Source organism: Leptidea sinapis, chromosome 34 (genome assembly GCF_905404315.1).
Source record: "Leptidea sinapis chromosome 34, ilLepSina1.1, whole genome shotgun sequence".
NCBI classification, from domain to species: Eukaryota; Metazoa; Arthropoda; class Insecta; order Lepidoptera; family Pieridae; genus Leptidea; species Leptidea sinapis.
Window position 1 is genome coordinate 10,739,421 of NC_066298.1, and position 15,943 is coordinate 10,755,363.

Here is a 15,943-nt window from a genome sequence, read left to right on the forward strand (position 1 = left end):
GATTCATCACTTCTTAGCTGTTGCTGTAATTTATTTCTGGTTCTGATGCATTTTAAAATGCCTGGTGTTATCCAAGGTTTTATTATTTTTTTGTTACTTGAAATTCTTACTAATTTAGTATTTTTGTTAAGAGCATATTGTATGTATTTGTGTAATTCTTGTGTTAATGTATTTGGGTCTTTTATTTTTAATATATCTGGATTATATTTATCTTGCAGGGTCTTAAGTGCTTCTTCATAATTGATAAGAGATTTCGTTTTAGGTGTGGTAGAATCTTTTATTTTTTTTCCGATATAGATAAATAACAGTCATTTTATGGTCCGTAATTGTAGTGTTTAGAACTCCTATAAAAGTATTAAATTGGGAAGGATCAAGGTTAATTATTATATGGTCTAAACAACTATTTTTTCTGGCATCAAATTTATGACCAGGTAGTAACCTATGTGAAGCCAATGTATCTAAATATGAATTAGCGTATTTGTCACTGTGCCCTTCAATAATATTTATGTTTATATCTCCTGTAATTATGACATTAGATTTTAGATGGGATGAATCTAGATAGGCGTTTAATGAAGTTATAAAATTTTCAGGTTTCTTTTCTACTGGCGGCCGGTATATACAAATTAGTGTCATTTTAGACACAGGGCTTCTCAATACGATCTCAAGGCAGGAAGCGCCATCCAAAGCAACTTCTTTGACACTATGTTCTAATGTTTTTTTTACAAATACCACAACACCATCATTTTGATTTACTTTTCTATCAGTGTAATAAGTAAAACAGTAGGGTTTCTGTGGAACTGGTTTTTCGGGATCTATTCTGCATTCAGTTAAAACTATAACGTCAGTATTTCTTTTTAGCATACTTATATTGATATCTGAGTCATCTAAGTTCGATGTGTTATAATCGCTTCTTATATTTTGGGTTACGACGGAGAGGAATAAATCTTCCCTAGGAGTGTTTTTATTAAAATACTCAATAGAACATTGTTGAGCTGTGATGTTATTTGTCAGGCTATCTAAATCTTCCAACAGAGTTATTGTATTATTATCCATTAAAGGTGTTTTTGTTACAATAGGTGTAAATCTTAAATTGTATATAATGCATGATACAATTATTTCTGTAGTGATAAATACTTTGGTTTATTTTAGTTACTGGCTTAATTAAGTATAGTATTTTATTAAGTTTAGAATGTTTGGTACTCTTATATAAAGTATAACACTTTTGTATGCTGTAAAGTACAAGATGAATAAATATAATTAAAATATAATAAATATAACAGTAGTGGTACAAATACATTAAAAGATTATAAGTATAGTTACGAAAATCCAGAAATAGTCATTCATTCCACAGTGGCTGTAATTGAGCTTCGGCCTTAATCCAAATAGTTTTTGAGTTGTCTTCTCTTTTCAAGTAGACACGACCAAACGATGTCCAACAATACTTATATCCTTTAGATTTTTTTAGGTCCCTTGCCAAGAAATACAAACGTGAAGCCTTTGCAGTTAAGTGTTCTGTTATAAATATAGGTTCGTCGGGTTGCTTTTTTGAGCCTAGGTGTTTGTTACTAAGTTTGTCATTTCTGTTTTTATTGTTAAACAACTTACAATTTTTTAAGACTTCTTCCTTAGTTAGTTCAGATACAAATTCCACAATGATTGTTTTCTTGTCTGATTTTCCATTAACTTTATAAATGTCACTTATGTCTGATCTATTAATTGTCATGTTGATATTAGTAGCCAATTGAGACAACATTAACACCAATCCTTCTTTGGTTTCCCTGGGCCCAATATTGGATACATTTTTGATTTCTATACTTTTCTTTTTCACTACTCTTGTTGTTTCTTCAAGTTTCTCTTCTAGAATAGCAATTCGCTCGTCTTTTTTCTTTATTTCAAGTTCTAGATGCTGAATTTTCTTCATGAATTCGTCATTTTTTTCACTTAGAGAGAATACGGATGCCTCTATTTTCGAATTTGCTGCCTGTATCTCATTTAGGATCGGGAACAGCTTACTCATTTGATGTTCACTTTGATTTACCATGGAGCGCACTAACTCCCTCATCTCTTCTTTAAATTCTGAAAATTCATCTGTACCAGCAGTTTCTAGTTTCTTTTTTTTTGCCCTCCTGGCAGTTATGTGAGCCTCAAAATTTGGTTCATTTTTTGACATTGATGATAGGTTGGGCACAGAATTCGATTTCTCCGGCGACAGTGGTTTAGACATGTTAAAAAACTAAATTGGATTCAATCAATAGTTTATGTGGTCGTCCTCCACACACACCAGGCACGAATGACCGATGCACACAGTAATTACTTGAGACGTTAGACGTAAGTTTATATTTGACGGTTCACTAATGCTTACGTTAATCTTTTCTAAATAATTGTATTGAAGTTAACAAAACACACGTCCGTTTGCCTCGAGTATCCGAGTGGAAGGGAATGAATTGAATTGCAGCATTGAATGTAATAATCCGCGAGTCTGTGCGATAAAGGTGTTATTACGAAATAGCGAGTTTTTGCTATTTAGCGTATATATGCCGACGGACACCACTGACAATTTGCCGGAGTTTACACAGTGCTTTAGTGAGATATGTGCTGTAGTTGAAAGCAGCTATGTTGAAGCTATTTATGTTCTCGGGGATTTTAATGCTCACCCGGGGGAACACTTTGGCAAAGAATTAGAGAATTTGTGCGCGGATCAACAATGGGTGTGTGCGGACATTTATAGATTAGGTACTGACTCGGACACCAACACCTTTGTGAGTGATGCTCACGGATGTACAAGGTGGCTCGAGCACTGTGTTGTTAGTCTATCAGCGCTGTAATCGGTGCGTAATATAACTATTGAATACAACACGTTTTGGTCGGATCACCTGCCTCTTGTTATTGAGTGTGAATTAAATGTAATTGTTAGTAAAATTAGATTTAAAAATTCAGATTTTATACATAATAAAGTAAATTGGGGAAACAGAACTAAAGAACAGATTAATAAATATAGAGAATTATGTAATAGTAAATTTCAGATACTTCATTTTCCAGTAGAATTCCATAAATGTAGTTTTGGCTTATGTAATGAAGGGGAACATAAAGATAGACTAGATAAATTTTATAATAGTATTAAAAATGTATTATCAGAATCGGCTATTAATAGTTACCATTCCAAAAAATGTAAGTCACACTCAAAACGGTATGTGGTGGGGTGGAATAAATTTTAAAATTTTCAAAATTGGGCTTGGCACAATAAACCAAGGTCTGGAAATATTTATAATGATGTGTGTTATACACTATATGATTGAAATGGTGTCAAGATAATAAAGAACAGATTTAAATGAATATAATTGCAGAACAAAGAGCTGCAAAAAAATTTAGTGACTTTTGGAAGTTGACTAATAAGTTAAATGTAAAGCCTGGCCTGCCTGTAAGTGTGGAGGGTTATGCGAGAGTAGGGATATAGCCCATTTGTTTAAGGGACACTTTAAAGTGTGTTCACCCTTGGGTTCTTCTAGGGAAGCGCTGAAAAATGGGTCCGTCGTGTCCGGTGAGCTGTTTAATGTGTCGGCCAAACAAATGGCTAAATATAGTAGCCAAAATTTCACGTGGCAAATCGCCAGGTCATGATGGGCTCAAAATATTTTCATATAGAGCATTTGAAGAACACAGGAGTCCATTTACCCAATGTACTTGCCACTTTCTTTAATCTCTGTCTTAATCATTCGTATCTACCAGCTGCACTCATGAGGACTATTGTTGTACCAATAGTTAAAAACAAAATGGGTAACTTATTAGATAAGTGCAACTATAGGCCCATTTCTCTGGCGACTATTGTGGCAAAGGTGTTGGATAGCGTGCTTGACTCAGAACTGCAAAAACATGTGCATATTCATGCGGCGCAGTTCGGTTTTGTACCCGGACTTTCTACTGAAGCTGCCATTCTGAGTCTAAAGGACACTGTCCAATACTATACTGATAGGCAGACGCCTGTGTATGCATGCTTCCTTGATTTACCAAAAGCATTTGATCTTGTTACGTATGATCTTTTATGGGAAAAACTCAAGAAGACTGGCGTGCATACACAGGTGCAACGTCCCTTTCAGTACTAGTATGCTCTCAAAACTTCCATCATTTGGGCTTCCCGAGAGCTTGTGCAAGTAGACCTCCAGCTTCCTCAGTGGGCGCAGCATTCAGATCATTGTCGACGGATATTGCTCGAACCCGAAGCCCGTGAATGCTGGAGTGCCCCAAGGCTGTGTGCTATCTCCCACGCTGTTTCATCTGCATATCAATGATATGTTGGACACCTCCAACATTCATTACTATGCAGACGACATTACTGGTGATGCCGTATACATGGGCCATGCAGGTCTCTCTCGGGAAATCGTCGACCAGTGTCGGGAGAAACTTGTGTCTTCTATCGAGTCCTCTCTTGAGAAGGTCGCGAAATGAGGTAAATTGAACCTTGTCCAATTTAACCCCCAGAAGACTCAAGTTTGCGCGTTTACCACTAACAAAACCCCATTTGTCGTATCACCGCTCTTCGACTTCCCTTAAAGCCTCGCCTAGTATCGGAATACTGGGTCTCGAAATCTCGAGCGATTGCCAATTTCGTGGTCATCTGGAGGGCAAAGCCAAATTGGCTTCAAAGAAACTGGGCGTCTTTAATAGAGCACGACAAAACTTCAAGCCGGCTCACATACTAGCGCTCTACAAAGCGAAGGTCCGGCCACACATGGAGTATTGCTGTCATCTCTGGTCTGGCGCACCCCAGTATCAGCTCGATCCATTTGACCGCGTGCAACGCAGAGCAGCTCGAATTGTCAGGGACCCAGTACTCTGTGAACGGCTGGATCACTTGGCGTTGCGTAGAGACGTCGCTTCATTGTGTGTCTTCTACCGCATTTATCACGGGGAGTATTCCGAAGAGCTGTTTAACCTGATTCCTGCCGCCGAATTCCACCTTCGCACGACACGCCATAAGTTAGGTTATCATCCTCACCATCAGGATGTGTGGCGGTCCTCCACAGTGCGGTATTCAAGGAGCTTTCTTCCACGTACTACAAAGCTGTGGAATGAACTTCCTTATGCGGTGTTTCCGGGACGATACGACATGGATACCTTCAAAAAAAGCGCGTACACCTTCCTTTAAGGCTGGCAACGCTCCTGTGATTCCTCTGGTGTTGCAAGAGATTGTGGGTGGCGGTATTCACTTAACAAGAGGTGACCCGTACGCTCTTTTGTCCTCCTATTCCATAAAAAAAAATGCTAACCAGACCAACAATGTAAGGTGGGCCGGCAGCCTCTCCGATGCGTACAGGTTGGAGTGCGGGGTGAGGCAGGGGGGCTTGAGCTCAGCCATGCTCTTCAATCTGTATGTGAACGATCTCATAGTTGGGCTCAGCAGCGAGCGTGTCGGCTGCTCGGTTGATGGTGTTTGTATAAACAACATCAGCTACGCGGATGACATGGTTCTGCTGGGTCCAAGTGTGGGCTCTATAAGAAGGCTGTTATCTATCTGTGAAAGCTATGCGATGCAACATGTGCTCATATATAATTGCCAAAAAAGCAACTATTTGGTCTTCAGACTCTCTGGTAAAAATCTATGTAATACTCCGCCAATAAAGCTGAATGGTGTTGAGCTTAAGAAAGTTCAACATTTTAAGTACCTTGGACACTACGTCACCGAAGACTTCGAAGACCAAATGGATATTGAGAGGGAACGCAGAGCACTGGCGGTGAGGAGTAATATGCTGGCTCGCAGGTTTGCTCGATATAGCAGTGAGGTAAAAATAATGCTTTTCAAAGCATATTGTCAAACCTTTTATACGAGCAGCCTGTGGGTCAGATATACTCAAATAACGCTTAATGCCTTTCGCGTTCAGTACAACAATGGTTTCAGGTTGATGTTGGTGCTGCCCCGGTTCTGCAGTGCTTCGGCAATGTTCGCGGATGCGAGGGTGGACGGTTTCCATGCCAACCAACGCAAAAGAGCCGCGTCATTGCTGAAGAGGTTGCGGGGTAGCCCTAACATCATTCTGCAAACCATTGCTAGTCATTATGATGCGCCAATTATAAAGGCATTTATGCGGCTTGATGTGCCTGTTTAGTTATAATTATACTAACATAATATAATATTGTACTAACAATTATTATGGATTTTTTTTCTGAATTAAATTATTATTAATTATTTTCTTTTTAACTGTCATTATCTTAAATATTTACCTTTAATTTAATGAAAATGAAATCAAACTCAACAATGTAATTTAATTTAAGTTAATATTGTATGTAAATCTATGGGTGAAATGCCTGAAAATAAATGATTTATTATTTATTATTATTATTATTATAAACCTGCAATGAGATTGTATTTTGAAGACTACATTAAGATCAAAGAAACAATACATATAATTTGAATTAAGAAAATAATTTGATAGATATAGGTTTGAAATATTTTTTAAAGGCTAGTAAGACGTCATCTGAAATTGTAAACATCGGTGACAAATATATTTAAATGTTTTATAAAATTCATTTATAATAATGGAGAAACGACAAGCTTCTGGTGGAAAAGTGAGATCTAAAACAAATTTGAAAGGAGAAAAAAATGTTGATTTGGCTGCAAAAATAGATGAAACTGATGAAATGAAGTTGAAAATGTTAGCAGGTCTCGACAAACCAGATCCCGATGATATCCTTTATCCACCAGAGCTAAATGCACATCTTATTGAGCAAATGAAGGTACACATTGAGTTGTGATTAAATAATTACATCAGACTTACACAATCGCAAGAGTTCAATAATTAATAAGATAAATATTGTACTAAACAGGCATGATTTATATAGATTTTTTGACAATTAGACATGAAGCTTATATGCTTAAACCTAGTGTATACCTAGTGCAATTTTTCATAAAACAACATATTATTTATTAAAAATTTAATTGGTAGCTAATAGCAATCATTTTATACTAGAGGTTTTGTGTTGGACGTTCTATAACAATTATGATCAATTAATTATAGCAATAGGACAGTCTAAGGTGCAGATTAGATGTATGCGTCGGAAAAACCTGTTAATATTTTAAATGTAATTTATATTATCTTACGTGTCTGATAATGGAGGTGTACTCATATACCAGAATGCATATTCCTCCACAAAGCGGTTTTCAAGGAACTTTCATCCACGTACAAACAAGCGGTGCAATAACCTTCCTTGTACGGTTTTTCCACACGAGGTAACATGATACACAGTGGGTATCTTTAAAAAAGGCCCGTAAGAAAGGGCCGGCAACAGTCCTGTTATTTCTCTGGTGTTGCACGATAAGTAATGTTTGCGGCGGTGATCACTTCAGATCAGATGACCCGTACGCTCATTTGTCCTCCTCTTCGATAAAAAATATTTGTATGGATGATTTTGGATAGAAGAAATTATCAGTTTGCTTCAAATATTATTTTACTAAATTAGGACAATTTTATTGGCTTTTACAATCCCTATTACTATTTTGAACAATCAAGAAATGGTATTTTTAATGGTTTTTAAAGAAGTATGCGAATCGGTTTGGGACTCAGCGTGTTTGCTGATTAGAAAACAAGCGCTAGTGGTAAAGTGCTGAAATACTGGTTACGTTCAAGATATAGAAAAGGAAAGTATAAGGACTAGATTTTTAGTTCTGCAGCTTGTGTAAATCATCAAATTATGTTATTTTTAACCGATGTTTTAGAACTTTTACCCTTAAAATTATTAAATGTAGCATGCCTTATAATGTCACAATATCTTTATTTTGCAAATGTTACCCTCCTTCGCAATCTCACACCTAACTCATCAGACCTTTTAAATATAGTCTTTTCAGCATTATTCTTTTACTAATTCACCATACTATTAATCTGACACGCTCAATTTTGCGTATTCTAGGCTATCTATTTTATATAATGATCATGTTTCCTAAAATAATATTTCTGGGGCTACCACATATAATTCTAGTCTTGGGCTTTTTTTAATGCTATAATAGAATTTCAAAAGCGACTCTATTAAAAAAAATATATTTAGTATGATGTACGAAACTGTATAATTTATCTAGAAATAATGAGCAATAATATTAAAATCAAAGCAAATCATCAAGTTTTCTCGCCTGCCTATTAAACCGGGCGCAAATATTTTAACAAAATACATTAATAAAACACGTTAAAAAACAGTGCGTCCGCTGGATCTGTTTTTGTTTCTTTTAAGAAATGAGTTCCGATGAAGAAGACTTGGATACTGTTCTAGCGATAGTAGATTTAGATCTCAAAAAAAGAAACAAGAGTAGAGTCCGGGTCCAACCTATATACATGCGATCACATTCGTTCAATATTTAAGTATTATTTAAATGAATAATTATTGATAGGTTCGTTATGAGATACTTTTTCAAGAGCTTTATCACATACACGCTGCATATAAAAAAAAGGATGTAGAGGAATGATGTGATGTGATTAGGAGTGTCTAGATGCGCTACCAATATAACATCCCAAAAAACTTGACTTTCTGTTCAGTTATAGAAAAAACAAAGTATTTTCTTTATTCCACTCCATCACAAACAAAACAAATAGAATTATCGCTAACTACAAAAAATACGTCTTCATTTAGTGAACGCTAACATATTATGCATTTATTTCCCTCCCTGGAGGAGAACGCGAGTGATGTTATACATTTGTCGAGGTAACATGTTAAGATGTTTTATTATTGTGTTAACAAACACGGAGACATGCTGGATGGTCAAGTTTAATCCGCATATTTGTAAATCTTATATCGGAACAGTTTGTTTCTTAACATCTGTTAACGAATGAATAAAAGATTAACGATACGATGATAGAGGAAGTGATAATAAATATAATATAGTTAATATTATATTCTTATTATTAGTTCTATTAATTTATTTCAGATAATGACTGGTGAAAATAATGAATTACGAAAGTGTGTATTCACTAAAGATGAAGAAATAAAGGAACTTAAAAAAACTGTTCTGGATCTTAATCAACGCATAAGAGACATAATCTCTGGTTCAGGTCCCGCTATATCATCAAAGTCAGCTGGCATCATAAGTGCAAAAATAACTGAACTTTGTAAACAGAATCGGCATCTAGTAGCTGAAGTTGAAAGTTACAAGACTAAAAATGCTACACTTGAGCGAAAAATAATGCAATTAGATATTATTAATAAAGAAAATGAGAAATTGGACGCTTGCTTGTGTAAAGAAGAACCTATTGATGCTAGCTATGATGAGCTAAAAGAATTGAACAGCAAACTTAATGTTGTAAATAAAAAACTCTGCGATAGTAAAAATAGAAATTTGGAACTAAAAAATGAGATTTTGATCGCAACCAAAATTTTACAAAAGGAGCTGGGCGAAAAATTTACAAGTATTAAGGACCTGCAAAATGATTTGGCTGGTTGGAAAGGAAGAGCTCAACAAATTGTTTTATTACAAGCAAGAATCAATGATCTTGAGCAAAAGTTAAATGGAAAACAAAAGGATTTAAATGAAGTTAAGAAAAAAGATCAAACTCAAGTAATAACTTTGTTTATATTTTTAATAACATGCTATAACTTTATAAATATAATTCTTCTGTATGTGTGTTGACAGTGAACTCCTCCTAAAGGGATGGACCGATTTGAATAATTTTTGTGTGTTCAAGTGGATTCGAGAATAGTTTAGATTCACAATCGAACTACCTCCAAAATGGTTGGACCGATTTTGATGATTTTTTGTGTGTTCCAGTGAATTTGAGATTGGTTTAGATTCTCAACTCAGTGCATACCTACTTGTTAAAGTAAATTTATATTTAAGGTACTCAGAGACCTTGAAATGAAAAAGAAAAAAGAAATTGATCAAGCAATGAAGAATTATGATGAATTAAAAGAAGATAACGTGGATTTAAAAAGAAAATTGGAAGGTGCCAGATGTAGAATCAGAAACCTAGAATGTGATGCCACAACTATCCGCCAAAAAATGCAAACGTTCATTGAAAAGAGTGAACATGATGATCTACTTATAAATGAGCAGAGGGTAAACATTTTCCGATTAAGTTTGACATTCAAGAACGATTTTCCGTTGAAATTATTACTATTTATAATTTTGGTATTCTCATTTTATTTATTTTATTTTCAGAATCAGGTAAAAAACCTGGAGGCGTATTACCAAGAAATGCTTAAAGATAATACCGTTAAAATGAATAAAATGCAAAACGAGATATTGGAATACCAGAAAAGCATAAAGAATACTGACGCTAAAATAGATGCTCTTCGAGAACAATCCACAGAAAAGGCAACCAAGATTGAGGAGCTGAGAGCCCAGTTGTTAAGATACGAAGAATGTTCCTTGCAAAGTGTATTTTTCACTCCAATGAAAACTGCTACAGACAATGAAATTAAAAAACTTACCGAGTTAGTCATAACTCTTAATGAGAGATTAGATTTAGAAAGACATAAATGGGAAGAATTAGATGCGAGTCACAGGAAAACTAAAGAAAGAAAAAGAAGGCTGGAAAAAAAATTGAACCTCCTTGAATCAGAAATAAAGAATTTGAAAGACTCTAGGAGAGCATCAAAATCTTCAAAGAGCGTGTTACAAAAAGAAATTGAAACCACAACTGTACTTGGTGCACACTCAGTTACTAAAAAGCAGTCTTCAGTTACGGGTATTGTTGAAAAATCAAGTGAAACCATTTCATCTGAAACTCAAAGTGATGGTTATGAATCGATGGATAAAGACGAATTGAAATACAAGCTTGAACTCGCGGATGAAAAATTAAAAATTATGGAAGACAAACTAAAGATGATTGAGGAAGAAAAACAAGATGATTACAATCATTTGACTGAAATGGTAAAAAATTCTAAGCAGTTATTCCATGAAGCCCTTGCGGTTTTAAAAAGAGACAAATGCCAATGCGTTAAATAGCTTGAATAAATTTGTGATGTAAGTACATTGTTTTCATATATCATACATAAAGCATCTATTAAAAAGAAGATCAAATAACAATCTATAAATGATAAACTGAGGTATATCGTAAACGCGTCTGTGGGTAGGCACTTTAAACATTTTTTTCTACATGTTGTAAGCAATAGTTTTTTGGAATTCTAGTTGCCTTGTCTCTTAGTGTGTGAACGGTAGGTAATCTTAATTTATTTGAAATTTGAATTAATTTTTAATTAAAAATTAATTAATTATTTCTTAATTTTTTTTTGAAAGCACGTACACCTTCCTTAAAGGCCGGCAACGCTCCTGTGATTCCTCTGGTGTTGCAAGAGATTGTGGGCGGCGGTGATCACTTAACAACAGGTGACCCGTACGCTCGTTTGTCCTCCTATTCCATAAAAAAAAATTACCGATGTATTTAAGCAATCTTACTGTTAGATTTACTTTACTTTTAGTTCATGACAATTCGTTCACAAACTAAAAGAAATGAAACAATATTCCGAAATCAAAATTTGCGGACGCCCCTTCGTTAGTAATAGTTTGTAGTTATAACCACTGAGTTACCAAACGAATGGATTTAAAATATGTATATTATCTGTTCATGTAATTTTATCAGTATCCTCATTTCGTGAGTCCCCCATGTGTACATTTCATGTTCTTTTCTAGTTAGTTTTCTACAAGACAGAGTGATAGTGATTGTCACGAAGTTTCAAAATGGGAAGATGTAATGCGCACAATTTCTCGTCATCTCAGTCTGTCAGAGATCAAGTCAGCCCACAGCACCACGCTGTCTTATGCCTTCAACTTTGCATTGAACGACAAGACGTTCTATGGACTGGCTGCTTCGTCTCGATACGTGTCCAAAGAAGGCGCGTATGCGGGATGGCACTATGGAAGATAAACGCTTTTTATTTTTAGTTCCTGGGGTATCCAAACTTTCGTTTGAAATTCGGTTCACGATACACGAAGCATCCTTCTCCAGCACCAAATTTCCAGAGTGTCCATCTTCTTCTTTTCAACTTATCGCAATGTCCACGTTTCAGCGGTATACAAAATATGGGTAAAATTAGCGTTCGCATAAGCCTCGTCTTTGTGGCTTTTGTAATGTTTCTGTTTATACATATTTTACTTATTCAAAATAAGCAAAATATGGAGTTCACGGATTACGCCTTCTGCAATATGGTCGTGAGAAGTCAGTTTGTTTAGAAAGACATGCAGAGGAGATCGTAATAATTTGGTACCATTAAAATATGTGGGCTGGAGTTAGATTTACAAACAATAATATGTAGCGGGAGTAGAAGGGAGAAAATTCAATACCAGAATTTCAAAGACTTACTGAGACGTGCCTGAAACACAGACAGACTGATGTTATTTATAATAGCTATAATTTTTAATTATTGTACCTTTTATCAAATGTTTTGATAGATGATAATGATAGTTAATTATTTTGAAAATTATTTTATTTACATCTTTGATTTAGATATAGCACTATAAGTCTACAAGAATTTTTCAGTTGCGTCAGATAAATATTAACAAAGTATGAATTATTGACAACTACTATATCTAGCGGTGCCCCCGTTACTGGGCAAAAATTAATGCAATGAATAAATAGCTCTAGATTTGTTCTATCTCAAATTCCATCCATAAACTATAATTTGTTGCGTCTTTGTTTTCGAGGATTAGATATTTTAAGTGAATCTTCACCTAGCGCAGTACTTTTTATTTACTTAAAACAGGAACTTCTATTTAGCCTAGATAATTTGAGCTAAATTAGATATATCGACATGTGTTGTTACTTCCATCTCTGTTAATTAATTATATCGTTTAGGCACACATAAGGCTAGTAGGGCTAGGCACACACAATACGCCCGAATGCGGAATGCACAGAACACTTTTACTCTATCGAGGTGGAATGGCTAACTGTGGCTAACTGACTGTGACAGAGTGACACTCCTCTGACATATTTACGCCATGATTGCTCACTTGTCAGTTTTTGGCATGCGCGTTTGGAAATGTTACGAAAACTCTGCTCGTGAGTGTTTTGTTGAAATAAAGCTGTGAAAAAGTTTTTGAAAACTTTGTGTGTGCTTATTAATTACTTTTTGTGTACATATTATATATGATAGTGATTAAAACTGTATCAAAATGAATAAAACATGTGCAAGGTGTGAAAAAACAGTTTATCCCACGGAGGAATTAAAATGTTTGGACAAGGTAATTCTTGCTTCTGCTACATTTAGAAAATTGCACTTTACAATCGCTATAGACAATTTATGTGCCCTTAAATTTTGTATATTATTTCCTCACAATTTAAACTGACCCAATGAGCCATTTATAATTTCATGTCATCAAGTATTTGTTTTTTAAATTTCTCCATCAAAATTACGAAATACATTGGATACAATTCCGCGCAATTTAAAGTAACCCAATGAGTCATTTTCAATTTGATTTTAACAAGTGTTTGTTTTCAAATTATTCCATGAAAATTACGATTAACAAACTTTTAGCAAACATTATTTTTTAAATCGTTACTCGTTATTTTGATGCTATTAAAGATAGTGGCCACATATATTGTACATATTTTATGAACTTTTCTTTTCAAGGTTTATTTCAATGTAGGTAATATAAAACTCACTAAATACCTATTGGCTATAACCAATTTAAAAATTGTAATGGGCTGTTGTATAATACATAATGGATCTTTAACATATAAATTCATTAATCATAATTATAAAAAATTGTATTTATTTTAAAGTGAAAGGCTTTTGACCCATTCGGCTAAATTAAAATTTTAATTGATAAAAGCAAACTGTTTATTATTATATGTCTCCAACAGGTTCAATTCCTATCTTTTAGGGTATAGAATTTTATTTTTGGAGAACACAATACAAGATATTGAAAATGAACCTCTGCATTAGTGATGGTTTACTGTTGCAAAAGACCTCCTTACTTGGGTCCTGGAAGTGAGATTTTCACCACATTTAAAGGACCCTAACTGTGTCAGGACAGTTGTAGTTTGATAATACCAAACAAAACTTGGGTTACCATTAAGTATTTAAGCTCATAATTCCCTTGCCATGTCTAGGGCCATTTTTTAATCTAATATTAATATTTAATTGGAGGATAGAAAATCCAAGCCCTCAGTACTGTATGTTAAAAAGATTTATCCTAATGTTTCTTAAGGTTTAATTCCAGTCATCATCATGTAGAGGCGAAACAAGAGTCATCTTGTTTGAAGACAAATATTGGCAGAATTAACACTTAAGAAAACTTAAAACATTTGGATAATTATGGATTTCCGCAAAGTAACATCTACTTAAATAAATTTTCTTATAGTGTAGTAACTTTTCTTACCTACTCCTTTAATGACAACAAGGTAATACATAACATGAGCTTTTTTGTGAACTGTGCTCAGTCACAAACACACACACAACTTCCGTGTAAGTTATGTTGTTCAAACATCGTTGGATCTACTGTGTTAAAATTGATTTCTTTTTTACATTGTTTATAACCTGGCTAGTAGTTGATTCCAATTTCCAACATTGATTGCATTACTAGCTGGTAACAAGTGTGCTTCGTTTCACCTAAACAAATGTCACCTAAATAAAAAAATGTATACAGAATTTAAAATCTTTTTTGTTTATTACAAATTTGTAGTAAGTAGTTCAATCATTACAATAATTATATATTTTTCCCTGTTCTTGTAATTAAAATAATGTCTCAGCAGAACTGTTAAACTAGCATCAAAAATTTATCTCATAGAATTATTCATACAGAAATAAAACTTGAAATAAAAAAATATAAAACATGAATTGAAATAAAAACTATCCTACCTCTCAAGTTGGATCAAATTGCATACAGTGTGCAAAATTTTATTTCAATTGATTCAGTAATTTAGAAGGTTATCATCTTACACATGTTATTATTCTGCTGGTCACTTCATAATAGGTGACTGATCAGAATCATTCCAATCCACACAAATGTGAAGGTGTTTCTCACATATATATTATAGGTAATTGAACAACCAGTTTCACATAATTTACATAATTTTATTGTTTTATTATGCCATCATACCTGTTTTAAAGTCATGTTATGTTAGTACCTTGTTGTCCGTACCATGCAAAATCTATGACAGCATTAGTTGTATTATAACTAATCAAGCCATAAACATTGTTACAACTTAAAATTGTTACTTCTTTTTGTATTAAATGTTTTTGTATTAAATTTAATTTTACATATTTTGTTTGAGGTTGGTATTATATCAGAGTGGGTTCCATACCCACTTCGTGTACCATTGGTAATTTTCATTGACACTTTAACATCATACCTACCCATTCTCTGTCAAAGACTATAAAGATCGGGCCTGCCATGTGCTGGTAGAACTGCCCCAAAATCCTATAAGGAAATAAAAAAAAAACTGTTTGTGTACTTATGTACACACACAAGCAGTTATTATTATTTGTGTAATAAAACAAAAATCCTTAAAAATATAACCCTCTTGAAATTAACTTATTTTACGATTGTTGTTATAAGAAATATTATTATGCCACATAATTTAGTTAAATAATGTGTAATTAATTATCATTAAATTATTTTCTTTATTTAAAAACTTGTTATATTAAATTAAAAAAAAAAATTTTTAAGTAAGTATATCTATATAGATATACAAGGGCTGCACTATAAGTATCGGGAATGGAATATTTACACTGTCCTAGTCATATTAAAATCTTTTTAGGTGAAAACTCTAAAAATCGAATACCATTTATTTATTTCAAAAAAGATTCTCGGTCTTGTCACAAGGTCTTTTCAAACTTGTTTAGTTGTTGATAAAATGGAATTGACTCGAGAAAAATTCTAGAGCAATGATTTATTATGACTTTCGAAGAGGTTTAACACAAACACAGTGTGTTGACCGGATGATTTCTGCATTTAGTGATGAAGCCTCATCTAAAACCACAATTTATCGCTGGTTTGCTGAATTTCAACGTGGACGTGTCAAGCTCA

General features: G+C 34.1%; 2 protein-coding genes across 3 annotated transcripts in view; both read left to right on the forward strand.

Annotated features, from left to right (window-relative positions):
• Positions 1-6,470: 6,470 nt before the first annotated feature.
• On the forward strand, positions 6,471-11,949 carry LOC126975059 (coiled-coil domain-containing protein 13). The gene is made up of 5 exons (XM_050822862.1): positions 6,471-6,729; positions 8,906-9,532; positions 9,812-10,030; positions 10,133-10,939; positions 11,606-11,949. Exons 1-4 carry the CDS (start codon positions 6,532-6,534, stop codon positions 10,919-10,921), a joined length of 1,833 nt encoding a protein of 610 aa, XP_050678819.1. The 5' UTR covers positions 6,471-6,531; the 3' UTR covers positions 10,922-10,939; positions 11,606-11,949.
• A 793-nt stretch (positions 11,950-12,742) lies between these two features.
• Positions 12,743-15,943, forward strand: part of LOC126975070 (LIM and SH3 domain protein Lasp) — a 35,925-nt gene continuing 32,724 nt past the window's right edge. Inside the window, exon 1 of one of the 2 annotated variants that reach the window (XM_050822878.1) lies at positions 12,743-13,153. In XM_050822878.1, coding sequence (XP_050678835.1) covers positions 13,085-13,153 — 69 coding nt within the window. In that variant the 5' untranslated portion in view covers positions 12,743-13,084. The remainder of the gene's footprint in view (positions 13,154-15,943) is intronic. The other variant, XM_050822879.1, reaches the window with a different exon arrangement.